At 41.5% G+C, this 13,615-nt stretch overlaps 1 protein-coding gene across 1 annotated transcript; it reads left to right on the top strand.

Moving 5' to 3' along the window:
- Positions 1 to 5,322: 5,322 nt before the first annotated feature.
- LOC143930618 (trypsin-like) lies at positions 5,323 to 10,493 on the top strand. Its single transcript, XM_077455113.1, has 5 exons — positions 5,323 to 5,457; positions 5,975 to 6,125; positions 7,094 to 7,347; positions 8,788 to 8,924; positions 10,217 to 10,493. The coding sequence occupies exons 1-5, from the start codon at positions 5,418 to 5,420 to the stop codon at positions 10,364 to 10,366; spliced, it is 732 nt and encodes a 243-aa protein (XP_077311239.1). The 5' UTR covers positions 5,323 to 5,417; the 3' UTR covers positions 10,367 to 10,493.
- The last annotated feature ends 3,122 nt before the right edge of the window (positions 10,494 to 13,615 follow it).

Genomic DNA, 13,615 nt, shown 5'->3' on the forward strand with positions numbered 1-13,615 from the left:
CATCTGTAGATATTCAAAGAAGAAATACATATAAGAAAACCTAATATCAAGAAACATTTTTCTATTAACTCAAGGTCTAACACTATAGGTTAGTGATTGTGAACCTTGGCGCCCCAGATGTTTTGGAACTACATTTCCCATGATGCTCAAATACACTGTAGAGTCCATGAGCATCATGGGAAATGTAAAACATCTGAGGTGCCAAGGGTCACCATCACTGCTAACCAAGAGGAAGGGGAATATGTACATAGTGCTTGCCAGGGAGGAATCATTCACAGTTGCTAAGGGGTGATAGTCACAAAAGGTTTAGAATAAATAGATCAGGAAAAAGTGTGCCTGATACATTTTCCATGACAAATGTAAAGACCAACAGATTAGATCATATTAAAGAGGAAGTAAAGCCTCTGAAAAAAAAATACACCCTACAAGACAAAGGCATAATGAGCTAGTATGCATAGTATACTAGCTCATTATGAATTACTTACCTGAGATCGAAGCCCCTGCATCGGCCCTCATTCGCCTCCTCCGATGCTGCCATCTATCCTGGAGTAACTTCCAGGTATCGCAGCTCCAGCACTGTGATTGGCTGGAGCTGCGATGATGTCACTAATGGCACGCTCAGTGCACCTGCACCCGATGTCTATGGAGCATGTGCTGTAGACAATCGGTGCCGTTATTTCTGCAAATATCTCATAAACTTTTTAGGTTTGGGAGAAATTTCTTGCACCTACAGGAAAGCCTTAATCTAGGTTTACCTGTATTTTAAATTGGTTTTAATGGGTTTACAACCATTTTAACATGATAGCATCTTATTGTTCCAGCATGATTACATCTTCTTATCAATAAAAGGCTGAGCCCAGACCAGGGGCGGACTGACAACTCATGGGGCCCCCGGGCAATAGAAGATCATGGGGCCCCCTTGGTCTCCACACTCAAGCCAAACCTGCACAGGGAGACACTGGAGAGAGAACATACACACAGGGGGACACCAGAGGGAGAACGCACACACACACAGGGGGGGACACTGGAGGGAGAATGCACACAGGACACTTACACAGCACACAGGGGGACATGCACGCAGGACATGCACACAGCACACAGGGGGACATGCACACAGCACAGGGGGACATGCACACAGGGGGACATGCACACAGCACAGGGGGACATGCACACAGGACATGCACACAGCACAGGGGGGCATGCACACAGCACAGGGGGACATGCACACAGGGGGACACACACAGCACAGGAGGACATGCACACAGGACACTTACACAGCACAGGGGGACATGCACACAGGGGGACACGCACACAGCACAGGGGGACATGCACACAGGAGGGACATGCACACAGGGGGACACATGCACACAGCACAGGGGGACATGCACACGGGGACACGCACACAGCACAGGGGGACATGCACATAGGGGGACATGCACACAGCACAGGGGGACATGCACACAGGGGGACACACACAGCACAGGAGGACATGCACACAGGACACTTACACAGCACAGGGGGACATGTACACAGGAGGACGTGCACACAGCACAGGGGGACATGCACACAGGAGGGACATGCACACAGGGGGACACATGCACACAGCACAGGGGGACATGTACACAGGAGGACACGCACACAGCACAGGGGGACATGCACATAGGGGGACATGCACACAGCACAGGGGGACATGCACACAGGACATGCACACAGCACAGGGAGACATGCAAACACAGCACAGTGGAGTGGAGGTCACATGCTTCAATGTCTGAGGTGCGGCGGGTAGCAGCGAGATGACATCTCTCACTCCCTGCCCCGCTTCACCGCTCTCCTGCTCTCATTAAATGGACCTGCCACCAATGCAGTGTCAATGCACAATGCACATTTGGTGGCATTGGCTGGCCTGGCAAGTGACAATCCACATCAGTTGGCAAGTGATGGAGATGTGGAAATCTGCAAATGGTGCCAGGAGACATGGCAAGTGACAATCTGCAAATGGTGGCAGGTGACGTGGCAAGTGCTAATCTGTATATGGTGACAGGTGAAATGGCAAGTGCTAATCTGTAAATGGTGGCAGGTGATGTGGCAAGTGACAATCCACATCTGCTGCCAGGTGAAAGTGGAAAGTGACAATCCACGTCTGGTGGCAGGTGACATGGCAAGTGAAAATCCACATCTAGTGGGTGGCAGCTGACGGTGGCAAGTAACATACTGCATCTGTTGACAGGCAACAGTGGCTCGTGACATGCTGCATCTGGTGGCAGGAGATGTGGCAAGTGACACGCCCAGGGCGCCTACTGATTCTACAGTATGGTGAGTTGAACCACTTCATTATATATTAGAATGTAACAATAGAAATAATGCACTTCAATCACCCTGACACTATATCAACCATGATGCCATGGTGATTGAAGCACCAACACCAGCCATTGCCCGTGAAAAATTGCTTACCACCGCCCCCCCACGGGCATGCAAAAAGGTTGGTGACCACTGCTATGGGCTCTAGCCCCAGATCTTTTGCTGACCTAGCAACGCCCCTGCCTTCCATACATGTGGCTGTATGGTCCAAGCAGTTTGACTGCTTCTACTACCAATCTGGTGAGGCCAAGTGAGAGTTGTCCTCATCCCTCGTAAATAGTTCTTGTTGGAGTATCCCACTCATCCCTTCTCCCATCCAAATTTCAAATAAATATAAAAATCCAAATACCTTGGACTGATCTGGTGGTCTTGCCCAATTATTCGTCCCTTCTGGTCCTCAGTGCTCAAGCTCCTACAGCGAATCACAGGCCTTAGCCTACCGAATGACCCTTGGACTGTCCTTTTCCATGCTACCAAAGAACCCATTGGCACTTAAAAAATGTTCACTCGTACCACACCTGCTCAACACTGCTAAGGCTCTAATACCCTCACTCTGAGGACAACCCAAATTCCCTCATTAAAAACCTGGATGGAAAAAATAGCAGAAGTACACCTCATGGAAGACATCACCCATCGTAACAGGAACACCTCCCAGCGACACACTCTAACCTGGACCCCATAGTTAGAATTCATATCCACCCCCTACTACAAAGAACTCATAACGCAAACACACGAAAATGGTGCCCAATACCTCTGAGAGACTCGCCTGACAACCCCTTACTGTACGATTAGTTTTCATAGGATTCAAAACTGCCTCTGTTTTTGTGAGACCTATATGATATATTCAAAAGTTTTCATTGTGGTACAGCCACACATGCCAACGCCCCCCCCCCCCCCCTTCTGGACCCTTTACTCTTTCAGAGCCCATCAGACATCAGTTAGAGTTCTTTTTAATGCTATGGAGAATGTAGAAGGAAATTATCTGAATTGGTTCACCTGGCCCTCAAAGTGGAGTTTCAACTCCAAGCGATGGCAAACATTAGACAAGACAATAGTATCTGAGCAGGTTACCATTATGATGTAGCCACAAGCTCAGGTACTACAGTACTTTTTACTCTGTAATTGCAATGATCTCACCTGGGACAATCAAGTGGCAATAGATCCTAGCTATTATCATCAAGGTTTCCACATTGAGGGTCAAGCGAACCAATCAAGACATATGCTTTCTGTGGCTCGGGCTATAATTCTCTTTAAAAGGGTTGCTAATGCTATAATCAAATGAGTTCTAAAAAAGTGAAACAAAGATTTATTGCTCTGGATAACATAGATAGTCCTTCTTCTTGATGTTCTTCAAATGGAGCTCCCTTGGTTGCACTTTGGTATAACATGAGACTTTTGAGGCTCAGCATTTATTTTTCTGTTAAAAACATTTTATTAATTCATATCAATCTAAAAGGGTTTGTATATCAGTATAAACATGTATTGCACAGCATTTCCAAAGACATCATCATAAAAATACAACATATATTTATATCTAAAAAAATAATAATACAATATTGGTAATTTGTTCTTTACGGCTCAACGCGTTTCCTGGACATCATCCTCTTTTTCAGGAGCCATCAATACAGACTTTAAATATAATAGAATCTAGATGAAATAACAATTGTTATAATTCACATGAGCAATACACTCATACAATTACAAAGAGGGCCGTATGCCCACCTGCTAAATGAGACTAAAGAACAAGGATGGAGAAAGGAAGGTAGCAAAGCTTATACCACCTAGCAGGGCAATGGGGGAACCCCCACACACACGGACGCTATTGCATCCGGATCTCCCCTCCCCTCTCACTAAAGGTTTGAGTATAATATTATATGCAAGTTGAATGTCTTAAGAGGAATGATAACCTTCTAAGCATGATTACTACATTTACCTTATTTTTTAATCCCAACCACATGCAAATTATAATATAATTATAATATCATTTATTATCTATAAAAAGTAGGCATGTGTTAATATACCAGAGATAACTATTCTAGTAGATAAGTACATGAAAAAAATAATAATGAAAGTGTCTCATATTATCATTACCTGATGTAAGCTATATCATTTATGCCATACAGGATCCAAAATGGGGGTATTTTGAAAATATGACCAAAGGCTTCTTCTACATGTGTGTGAAAGATGACTTTGAGCCTAGGTTCACACTACTGCGGCGCAATGTACTGCAAAATTGATAAATTTTTTGTCCTGTGTGAGGTGCGAATTTGCCTTGCGTTTTGAGGTGGACAGATGAGAATTTTCTGCAAATTTACCGCAAATTTACAGTGATTTTACCACAAATTTCACTTGCCAGACAGTGAGCAATTCGCAGAGATGTGAACTGTGTGCTGCACATTTACTGCAAATTCATTTGAAGCCTATGAAGATAAAGTTCGCACTGTACCATAGGAATTTGCATCACACCCAAAGTCAACACATACAGGACCCTTTTTTTTTCTCGCATCAAATTCACAACACATAGATATGAACCAAAGCCATGGAATACTATGCTTTTTACATGACCTGCGAATCTGTGTGTTCTTAAATGCATCAACCCCGCTGTAAATTCGCATCAGTGTGAACCCAGGCTGAGTGTTTTTTTTTAGGTGGCTTTGTGCTCCCCAGTTATTGGGATAGCTTTAGAGCAGTAGACCTAGAATGGGTCAAACATCACTTAATACTTTATTCTGTAAAAGTGATAACCATCTTTATAGATAAGAAAATGTTGTCATATTAAAACAATTTGATTTGCTGGCCTTTAAAAAAGTGAAATGGAATAGTGTGGAAAAAATACTGAATTATCAAGATTCAAAAAAAAAATACTAACCTTATGGTGGAGGTTGCTGATAATGTGAAAAAAAAAAACATGCTGATAAAACTGTATGCATTAACCTGAACATTTCCTATTGGCACAGCTGGCTAGTGTACAGGTGGAGGAATGGAGGGGGGGGGTCCTGGCAAAACATATAAATACCTACTATAGTAGCAACAAATTGTTCACTGGTAAAATTGACACCATGAAACTCCTTCTGATCTGTGTGCTCCTCGGGGCAGCTGGTGAGTATAAATTATATATATATATATATATATATATATATATATATATATATATATATATATATATATATATATAAATAAAAGTATTGCACTTGTAAAGTACTGCTGATTTTGTATGTTTGCCCACCGACAAAGAAATGATCAGTCTATAATTTTAATGATATGTTTATTTTAATAGTGAGAGACAGAATAACAACAAATATATCCAGAAAAATGCATTACAAAACAGTTACAAATTGATTGGCATTTTAATGAGGGAAATAAGTATCTGACCCCCTTGCAAAACTCAACTTCGTACTTGGTGGAAAAACCCTTCACACCTCTGGCAAAATGCGGTACTGAACACCCCAGAGGCTTGAATCCTGCTTGTCTTGTGAGACAACGCTTGCAAAGCGAGTCAGAATTTTTTAGTAAAAAACAGCTCGCATTGCGAAAATCTCATAAACCTCTGAGGTTCCACTGTATATCCCTTTGCGTAGGCTCTCTATATGTAATCAGCACATGTTGTGTTTTACAGCTGCCTTGGACGATGACAAGATCGTCGGAGGATATACCTGTGGAGCCTACTCTCAGCCCTGGCAGGTATCTCTGAACTCTGGATATCACTTCTGTGGTGGATCCCTCCTCAACTCCCTGTGGGTGGTCTCTGCTGCTCACTGCTACAAGGCGTAAGTGTATTTTTTATGACAGCACTTTTTATTGGAATAGTTACGAGGTATTGAAAAAAGTAGTATCTATTATTCAGAGCTTTTACCAGCTGGTTGACCAGAAAATTGGCATGTTGGTTAAATCTATTGTGTAGAGCTTTTACCAGGCAAAGTGCTATGTTGAATAAATGGATGGTTGGTTGGTCAGTGGGTGGGTCGAAAGAAGATCCCTAATGCCATTATTAGAGAAGAACCTATTCATAAAGTGCAGTCAAATTAAACAAAGTTGTTTGGTGCTCTCAATCCCATGCTAACCTATAGCTCCTGTGTAATATCCAAATCAGATATACTGTACATAGATAACCATTATTGCAAAACATATAGCACTCGTAACAATAATTAGCATTAGTTTCAGGTATAATGATTACTTTTATTATTAAACCCTTTTTTCCAGGTGTTTTTTTTTTATATTTTGAATAGATAGGGGTGAGTTAAAAATGCTACCAAGTGTTATTTATTCCTGTGACCCTCTTTGAAAGTCTTTCACCTCACTTCTTGTTCATTTGATAGGGGGTACATTAACAGAAAGGCTTCCCCAATATACTAGAATGGATTTTTGTTTGTGTGTCCATTGTAAGCAATTTTATACCACTTCCTGTTTTTACCGGAAGTGAGGATAAATCTCCCCAATAGAGAGACAGGATTCTGGCAGAGGCTTTATTCATTCCCTGATCTATACCAACCAAAATTAAATGTTCTCTTATATTATATTTCTTTCCTGCTCTATGCCAAACACAGTTCAATGTTCTCAGTACCCAAAACGACTGTATTTCACTCCTGGAACTGAAGGTGAGTGTACCAACCACGAGTGGTACACGTTTCATACTAAGCAAACCTACACTGCTGCTCAGTTTGAAACAAATTAACTGGCTTCTATCCTGATTTTTTTCGATTAAGATGCAAATTTTTTACTGATTGTCTCTATACAGGAGCATGCAAGTCAGACTCGGAGAGCACAACATCGCTGTCTCTGAGGGCACCGAGCAGTTCATCAACTCTGCCAAGGTCATCAGAAATGCTGCATACAACTCCAGAACCCTGGACAACGACATTATGTTGGTCAAACTGGCCTCTCCCGCCACCCTCAACTCCTACGTCAAGAGCGTGCCTCTGCCCAGTGGCTGCGCTGCTGCCGGCACAAGCTGTGTGATCTCCGGATGGGGCAATACCCTAAGCAGTGGAAGTAAGTCAGCATCATTTTAACATCATCTATTACTGAGGCTATGCTGCTCAGGTAAATTTGCAAAGATTGGAAAATGTAGGCAAAATTATTCCTTTGAGGAACAAATGCCATAAATCCTAACTCTGGGCAGTTAAGAATTAGGCATCTCTTCAGCAAATGCTTGTTTTGTCAAGGGGTTGGGATAGCACAAAATAATGTTTAACTTAATCCAGTGTCCTGAAATCTTCTTCCATGAGATTATGGCTGTGGTGACCAGTTATCCAAAACCTCTCTTCTTGTCACTTCTCTGACTAGCCTTGTCACTGCGCCTCTTACTGAGGTCATCACGTACAGTGCAGGACCAACCTAATGACCAATGGCTATGTCATTAGGGAGGCTGCTGGAAGGCGTGCCCAATCCCATTTTTGCACCAGAGGGAATAGGACAGGAAGCTGTCCTGGGGCAATATAGATATTACTCTGGATTAATCCATTCACTAGAAAGGAAAACTAGCACTGGATCCTTCATGAGCTGGGAGGGAGCAATTTTAGTTAGGCAGGCCATAGATAAAGCAATACTGTCAGTGTTGATGGGGGAATCTCACACTATTCTGTTTTTATGGTAGGGGGAGGGGGAGCTGTCCATGCCAAGAGAACACAGTGATTATTGCTAGTGGCTATATACACTGGCAATAATTGCATGCTAACAATCGAACATGCTAGTTTTACCCAAGTCATTTGATAGATCGACTTCGGTACAATCTGAATACTCATAGATGGTTTAAATTATTTGAACCATCTATGGCTGGCTTTAGACTGTATTAAAGAAAAACAAAACATAAATAAAGTAGAAAAAAAATAAGTTAATAAATTCTGAAATGTCTTTGAAACGCAGAACAAGTGTCCCCATTGGAACACTTCCCTTTTTTCCCTTCTGTCAATCATTCAAAATGTTGGATTTCTCATCATTTTCAATCCTGGTGACAATGGTCATAAGGACAAATAAAGAGGGGGTATGTCTTCAGTAAGAACACAGGCAGCAATAAAACCTGAAGAAGGTTTTATCCCCCCATCCACACCCCTCCTTCCCCAAATGTTTGACTGGTTCTTTCTAACTGAATATAAACACAGATCTCAGTAACTGGAAGAGGGATGGGATGATGGGTCAGCTGTGTATGCATAATTTCATCTTCTAATATTTAGAACCGTTCAAAACATAGGCTGTGTAAGTTATTTACAACATAGTTGCAAGTCACCTTGGTAAAGAGCGGCCGAATATCCACAAAGGCACCACCTGCTGGCTGCAAGTGGTAAATATAATAAAAATAATTAGAATTATTTAATATTTTTTTCTGACTAACAATGCATAAAGCAAGCCTTTGTCTTTTTTAACATGTTTTGATCTTCCTCCTTCTGTCTTCAGTCAATATTTTATTCATTGCCTTTTATTTTTTAATTGCAGCCAGCATGCCTAACCTTCTGCAGTGTGTGAACGCCCCCATCCTGACTTCCACCCAGTGCAGCAATGCCTACCCTGGGGAGATTACTGGCAACATGATCTGCGTTGGCTACCTGGAGGGAGGCAAGGATTCCTGCCAGGTAATTGCCACAATTTATTAAAATTTTGTATATAAAGTTGTACTGTTCAAATACATGTGCTATCTCAAGTTACTAGTAGTTTTTTCTGTAGACTGAGAATTTTTTATTTATTTTTTCATTTGTAAAAAAAAATTAAATTCAATATATAAATTATAGTCCAAATGTTCAGGAGAAATTTTGAAAGTAGATTAAAGATATTTATTTCCAAGTAAATGTATCGTAAAACAGATCTTCTGTAGCAAAATTTCATATTAGTTGGACTAATAAAGTTAAGGCAATATAGAAAAAAATATAATCTTAAAGTATATCTGAACTCAAAAAATAATATGTAATGGGGTTGATTTACTAAAACTGGAAAGTACAAAATCTGGTGCAGTTTCCAGCTGAAGTTAGAGGCTGATTGGCTACCATGCACAGTTGCAACAGATTTTGCACTCTCCAGTTGTAGTATATAAACCCTAATATCTTTTAGCTTACCAGTTCTTAGATATGGTGGCTGAATTTTTCTTATTTTCAGGGTAAGGGCTCCTTCAAACGGTGTGTCCGTGTATGGAGCCCGCTCTGCTCAGCGGGGGATTGCTCCATCGATCCCCACTATGCAGGTAGATGACAGCTCCCTCTCTGTACATTGTGCAGGGATGGACCTCTCAGAGTGCCACTCTCCCCTATAGGGGATCGGATGAGGACCGACCGTAGAGTCCATGGTCACCTCATCTGATCCTGAGACGGATGGAAAAGTAGATTTTTCCTCCGTTACACTTTTTCGGATCGGAGCGGGTCGGATCTCAGCGGACATGTCACCGCTGACATCCGACGCTCCATAGAGGTCTATGGAGTGTCCATTCAGGTCCGCCTAAAAAACTGACAGGTGGACCTGAACAGATCGTCCATGTGAAAGGGGCCTAGAATGTTTTTTTTTAGCAAATATAGGAATTAACTATTGATCCTGCCAGACATCCAGTGTTCTTGTCCCTTCTTGTGAAATAAATTGGAAGCAAACTCAGTCTTATCTTGCTTGCATAAGCTACTAATCCCATTGTCCCACTTGTAATAGCAAAGGTAGACATGCTTGAAATTCTGCCTTGATGGCGACCATGGCTCCTTCCATAGATACAGTGGAGGTAAGGAGTTTAGCCACCCAGGGACAGGAAGGGTGTCATCCCCTGGATTACCAGGTGGAAAAAGAAAGCCTGAAAATTTGAAAACCAACACAACCACATCATCTAAATACTTATAATTTATGGTCATGTATTTATTATAAAATTCTACAAAATGCCTTTTCTGTTTTTCAGGGTGACTCTGGTGGCCCCGTGGTATGTAACGGACAGCTCCAGGGTATTGTCTCCTGGGGATATGGTTGTGCCCTGAGGAACTACCCCGGTGTCTACACCAAGGTCTGCAACTACAACTCCTGGATCGCCAGCACTCAGGCTGCCAACTGAAATTTCAACTGAAATACTTATTCAGATTATTCTATTCTTTGCTTCTAGAATACATCAAATGATGTGCTAGACTCAGACTTTACACCTACATTCTGTAATGACTGAATAAACATATTTCTTTATATAACATTGTTTTATTCGTTTTATATATTACTACAACTATTGGTTCTCGATTTGCTGCTCATCTTGGCTACAGAATTTGGAATATTGGAGCGTGGCTGTGGGGCCCTAGGGCAGATTGGAGCTGGATTTTGTGGAGGATATGATAATATGACAGGGAGGCTGCAGGGGCTCCCTGGAGCTGGGGGGGGGGGGTTGCGATTGTGACCCCTGCAACCCCTTATGCTATGCCCATGCATCAGAATGATGTTGATTTTCAGTAATAATCATGATAACAAAATGTAATGCATGTTGGGGGTGAAATTACAGTTATTTGGTGGAGGGCATGTTAGGGTTAATTCTGTGTCTAGGGGGGTCCCTTCAACCTCTCAGACCTTAGATCCAATGTATTGTATAAATTCAGAGTACTCTGGAATCAATTCTCAAAGGACAAATAAATTCACACACACACCATGGCGTCCTTCGAGAACTAATTGTATTGAGATTTTACAAAGCAAATAATATAGTGTATTTTACGTCATACAGAATAAGACATGCGCAGTAGACATCAAGACGATTACAGCTGGTCAAGACAAATCGCTATTGTTCTTTGTTCTAAGCTAGCTGAATTAATATAAGAAAAGATACATAATTTCTTTTGTAGCAGAAAGATGCTGAGAAACAGTGTGAAGGTTATAGATAAGTTTGTGAGAACACACGGGTTAGAAGAATCTCATGTTGAGACAGTTATCTGAGAAGTTAAAGGGGTGTTCAAACTGTACATATTATTGAAATGGAAGTTTGTGAATATTAAGATGGCTGACAGAAACAAGATGGATGCTTAGCATAACCTTTCAACCCCCTCTTTAAGTCATGAAATGACTTCTACAGATCCGCAGCCTCCTGAAATCTACGGTTCTTGCTACGTTTGTTATATTCTTTTACATAAAGCTGCAGATATTGTGTATATGCGTGAGAAGGTTGGTCTGGTGTAGTACACTTGCTAATACAAAGTAGAATAAGCTTGAAAATCAAGTAGCCTATCAATCCTAACAATAGTACTATGATAATCATAATCACTATGTCCTTTAACCATGAAAACATTCCACCTAAACCCAAACTAGAAAAGGGGTTCCATCCATAATTACCTATGTCCCTTGCTTGTTTCATTAATTCATTTACCTGTGTTCGGTGTTGATTAATAACATCATAGTAGTCTGGGATTTCCAGGCTGGTATTGTGAAACCATGTACAACATTCATAATCTTGGGTCATTTCGCATAAACCTGTCAGAGCTGCACTCATGCTTTCAATAGCTAATTCGTGTAACTCTAGTTGTCTTCTAATTGCTTTGAGCTCGACATTGAGTAGTCCTATATCTTGGGAGTTTTTTTCCATAACATCATTTATTAAACTAGTGTAGTTATTTAATTTGTCCATCATGGTTATGCCCCATCCTGTCCAGGATGGAAACCATGTCCATGACTTATCTGAAGTAGAAAACATAGGTGGGGCTTCTCTCTTGTATTTATAAGTTAACCTATGTACTGGACTTGAAGTAACTTGTATGTGATGTTCCTGATTCTGGCCTAGGGCTGACATGACTGGTACCAACTGTGCTAAATAACACCACCCTTTCACTCCTGCGGGGATCCATGGGTAGCAAATTTTAGCACAGCATACATATGTATTGTTTCCCAATGAAAAACTTCTTAGAGAACTACGTTGGGGCTCAGTACCAGCCTCAAATGCAGCACTAACAAGTTTACTCACAAGTATCCCAGAGGTTGTGTTCCTGTATGTAGTAAGTTCACTAATGGTGTTGTTAAGGGATTGATTTTTGTAACTACACATATGACCTATGATAATGTTACTGGTGTGGAAGGGAATACCCTTTGAAATGTTAAATACAGACTTGGAACACATACCTATTCCGTTGGATGTATTGCCTAACTGAACACACCACTCAGGTTCATGTGTCTTTCCTAAAGTGTAAAACATAATACTCTGATTGCGGTACCCTTCCGAGACATTCTTAATACTTAAGACTAGAGTATTTTCCAATAATGACTTGAGGTTCAGAGGGACAGCTAAGAGTGGGATTTTAGCAGTTTCTGGGTGCAACTTACTACAAATCCAGCATTTTTCATATCCTGACTTTCTAGCGTAAGCATATTTAAATTTTAACAGTAACATTTTTCCAGAAAAACTTGTTTCTTTGATCAATTCATTAGAGACATCTCTTTTACTGCGATTTCTGAGGTGAAAGTCAGTATGGTTGGAGTGTATTTCGCTTTTACCACATATGAGTTTCAAGGCACCTAAGTCTTCAGGATGAAAAATACAGTTAGTTATTATCCACACTGGGACAAAGATCAGAAGTAGAAACATCACCAGAAGGCAAAAGGCCTTCCCAGAAGTCTGTGGTGAAATGAGTGACATCACTGTCCTTTATGTCTGTGCTTGTCTTTTGAGGACTTAAAACACCTGCTTCACCTCTTTTCAGCCTTTCTTGAATTCCTGGGCTTAGATCAACCTTCTTTACTCTGCTGGCATGGATCCAAGTAGGACTTTCCTCTGTAAGGATGGCAGTCCTGGTGACGGCTACCACTTTGGTCACTGGTCCGAATGGAACCTCTTGCGGCTTTCGACCTTTCTGAAGCCTCTGGACCACAACTTGATCACCGACCTGGAACGGGTGGGTTGGTATCTGTGAAGAAGAAGGAGAGGTGCGAGCAACTCTTCTTTCAACAATATCAAGAGTTTCAGTTTTTTTACATATTCCTCCTGTATTTGCTCCAAATCACCTTTCTCTACCATCAAGGGATGATTAGCCCACGGTGTGGGGAATGGCCTACCCATGAGTACCTCAAAGGGGGAATAACCCGTCACACTGTGAGGGGTCATTCTGATTTCAGCTAATACAGCTGGGAGAACTATTTTCCACTTGCCAAAATTCCCACCCGTAGCTTTCCTTATCCTGTCTTTAATTGTTCTATTCATTCTTTCTACAATTCCTGAACTCTGTGGATGGTAGGGGAGGTGAAATTTCCAGTCTATTTTTAGTACTTTTACAAGATCTTGGCATATTTTAGCTGTGAAAGCTGGGCCATTGTCTGAATTTATTTGCAATGGACACCCCCATCTAGG

This window comes from Lithobates pipiens, unplaced genomic scaffold, assembly GCF_037356315.1.
Source record: "Lithobates pipiens isolate NorthernLeopardFrog02 unplaced genomic scaffold, aLitPip1_a1.2 Scaffold_25, whole genome shotgun sequence".
Taxonomy (NCBI): Eukaryota; Metazoa; Chordata; class Amphibia; order Anura; family Ranidae; genus Lithobates; species Lithobates pipiens.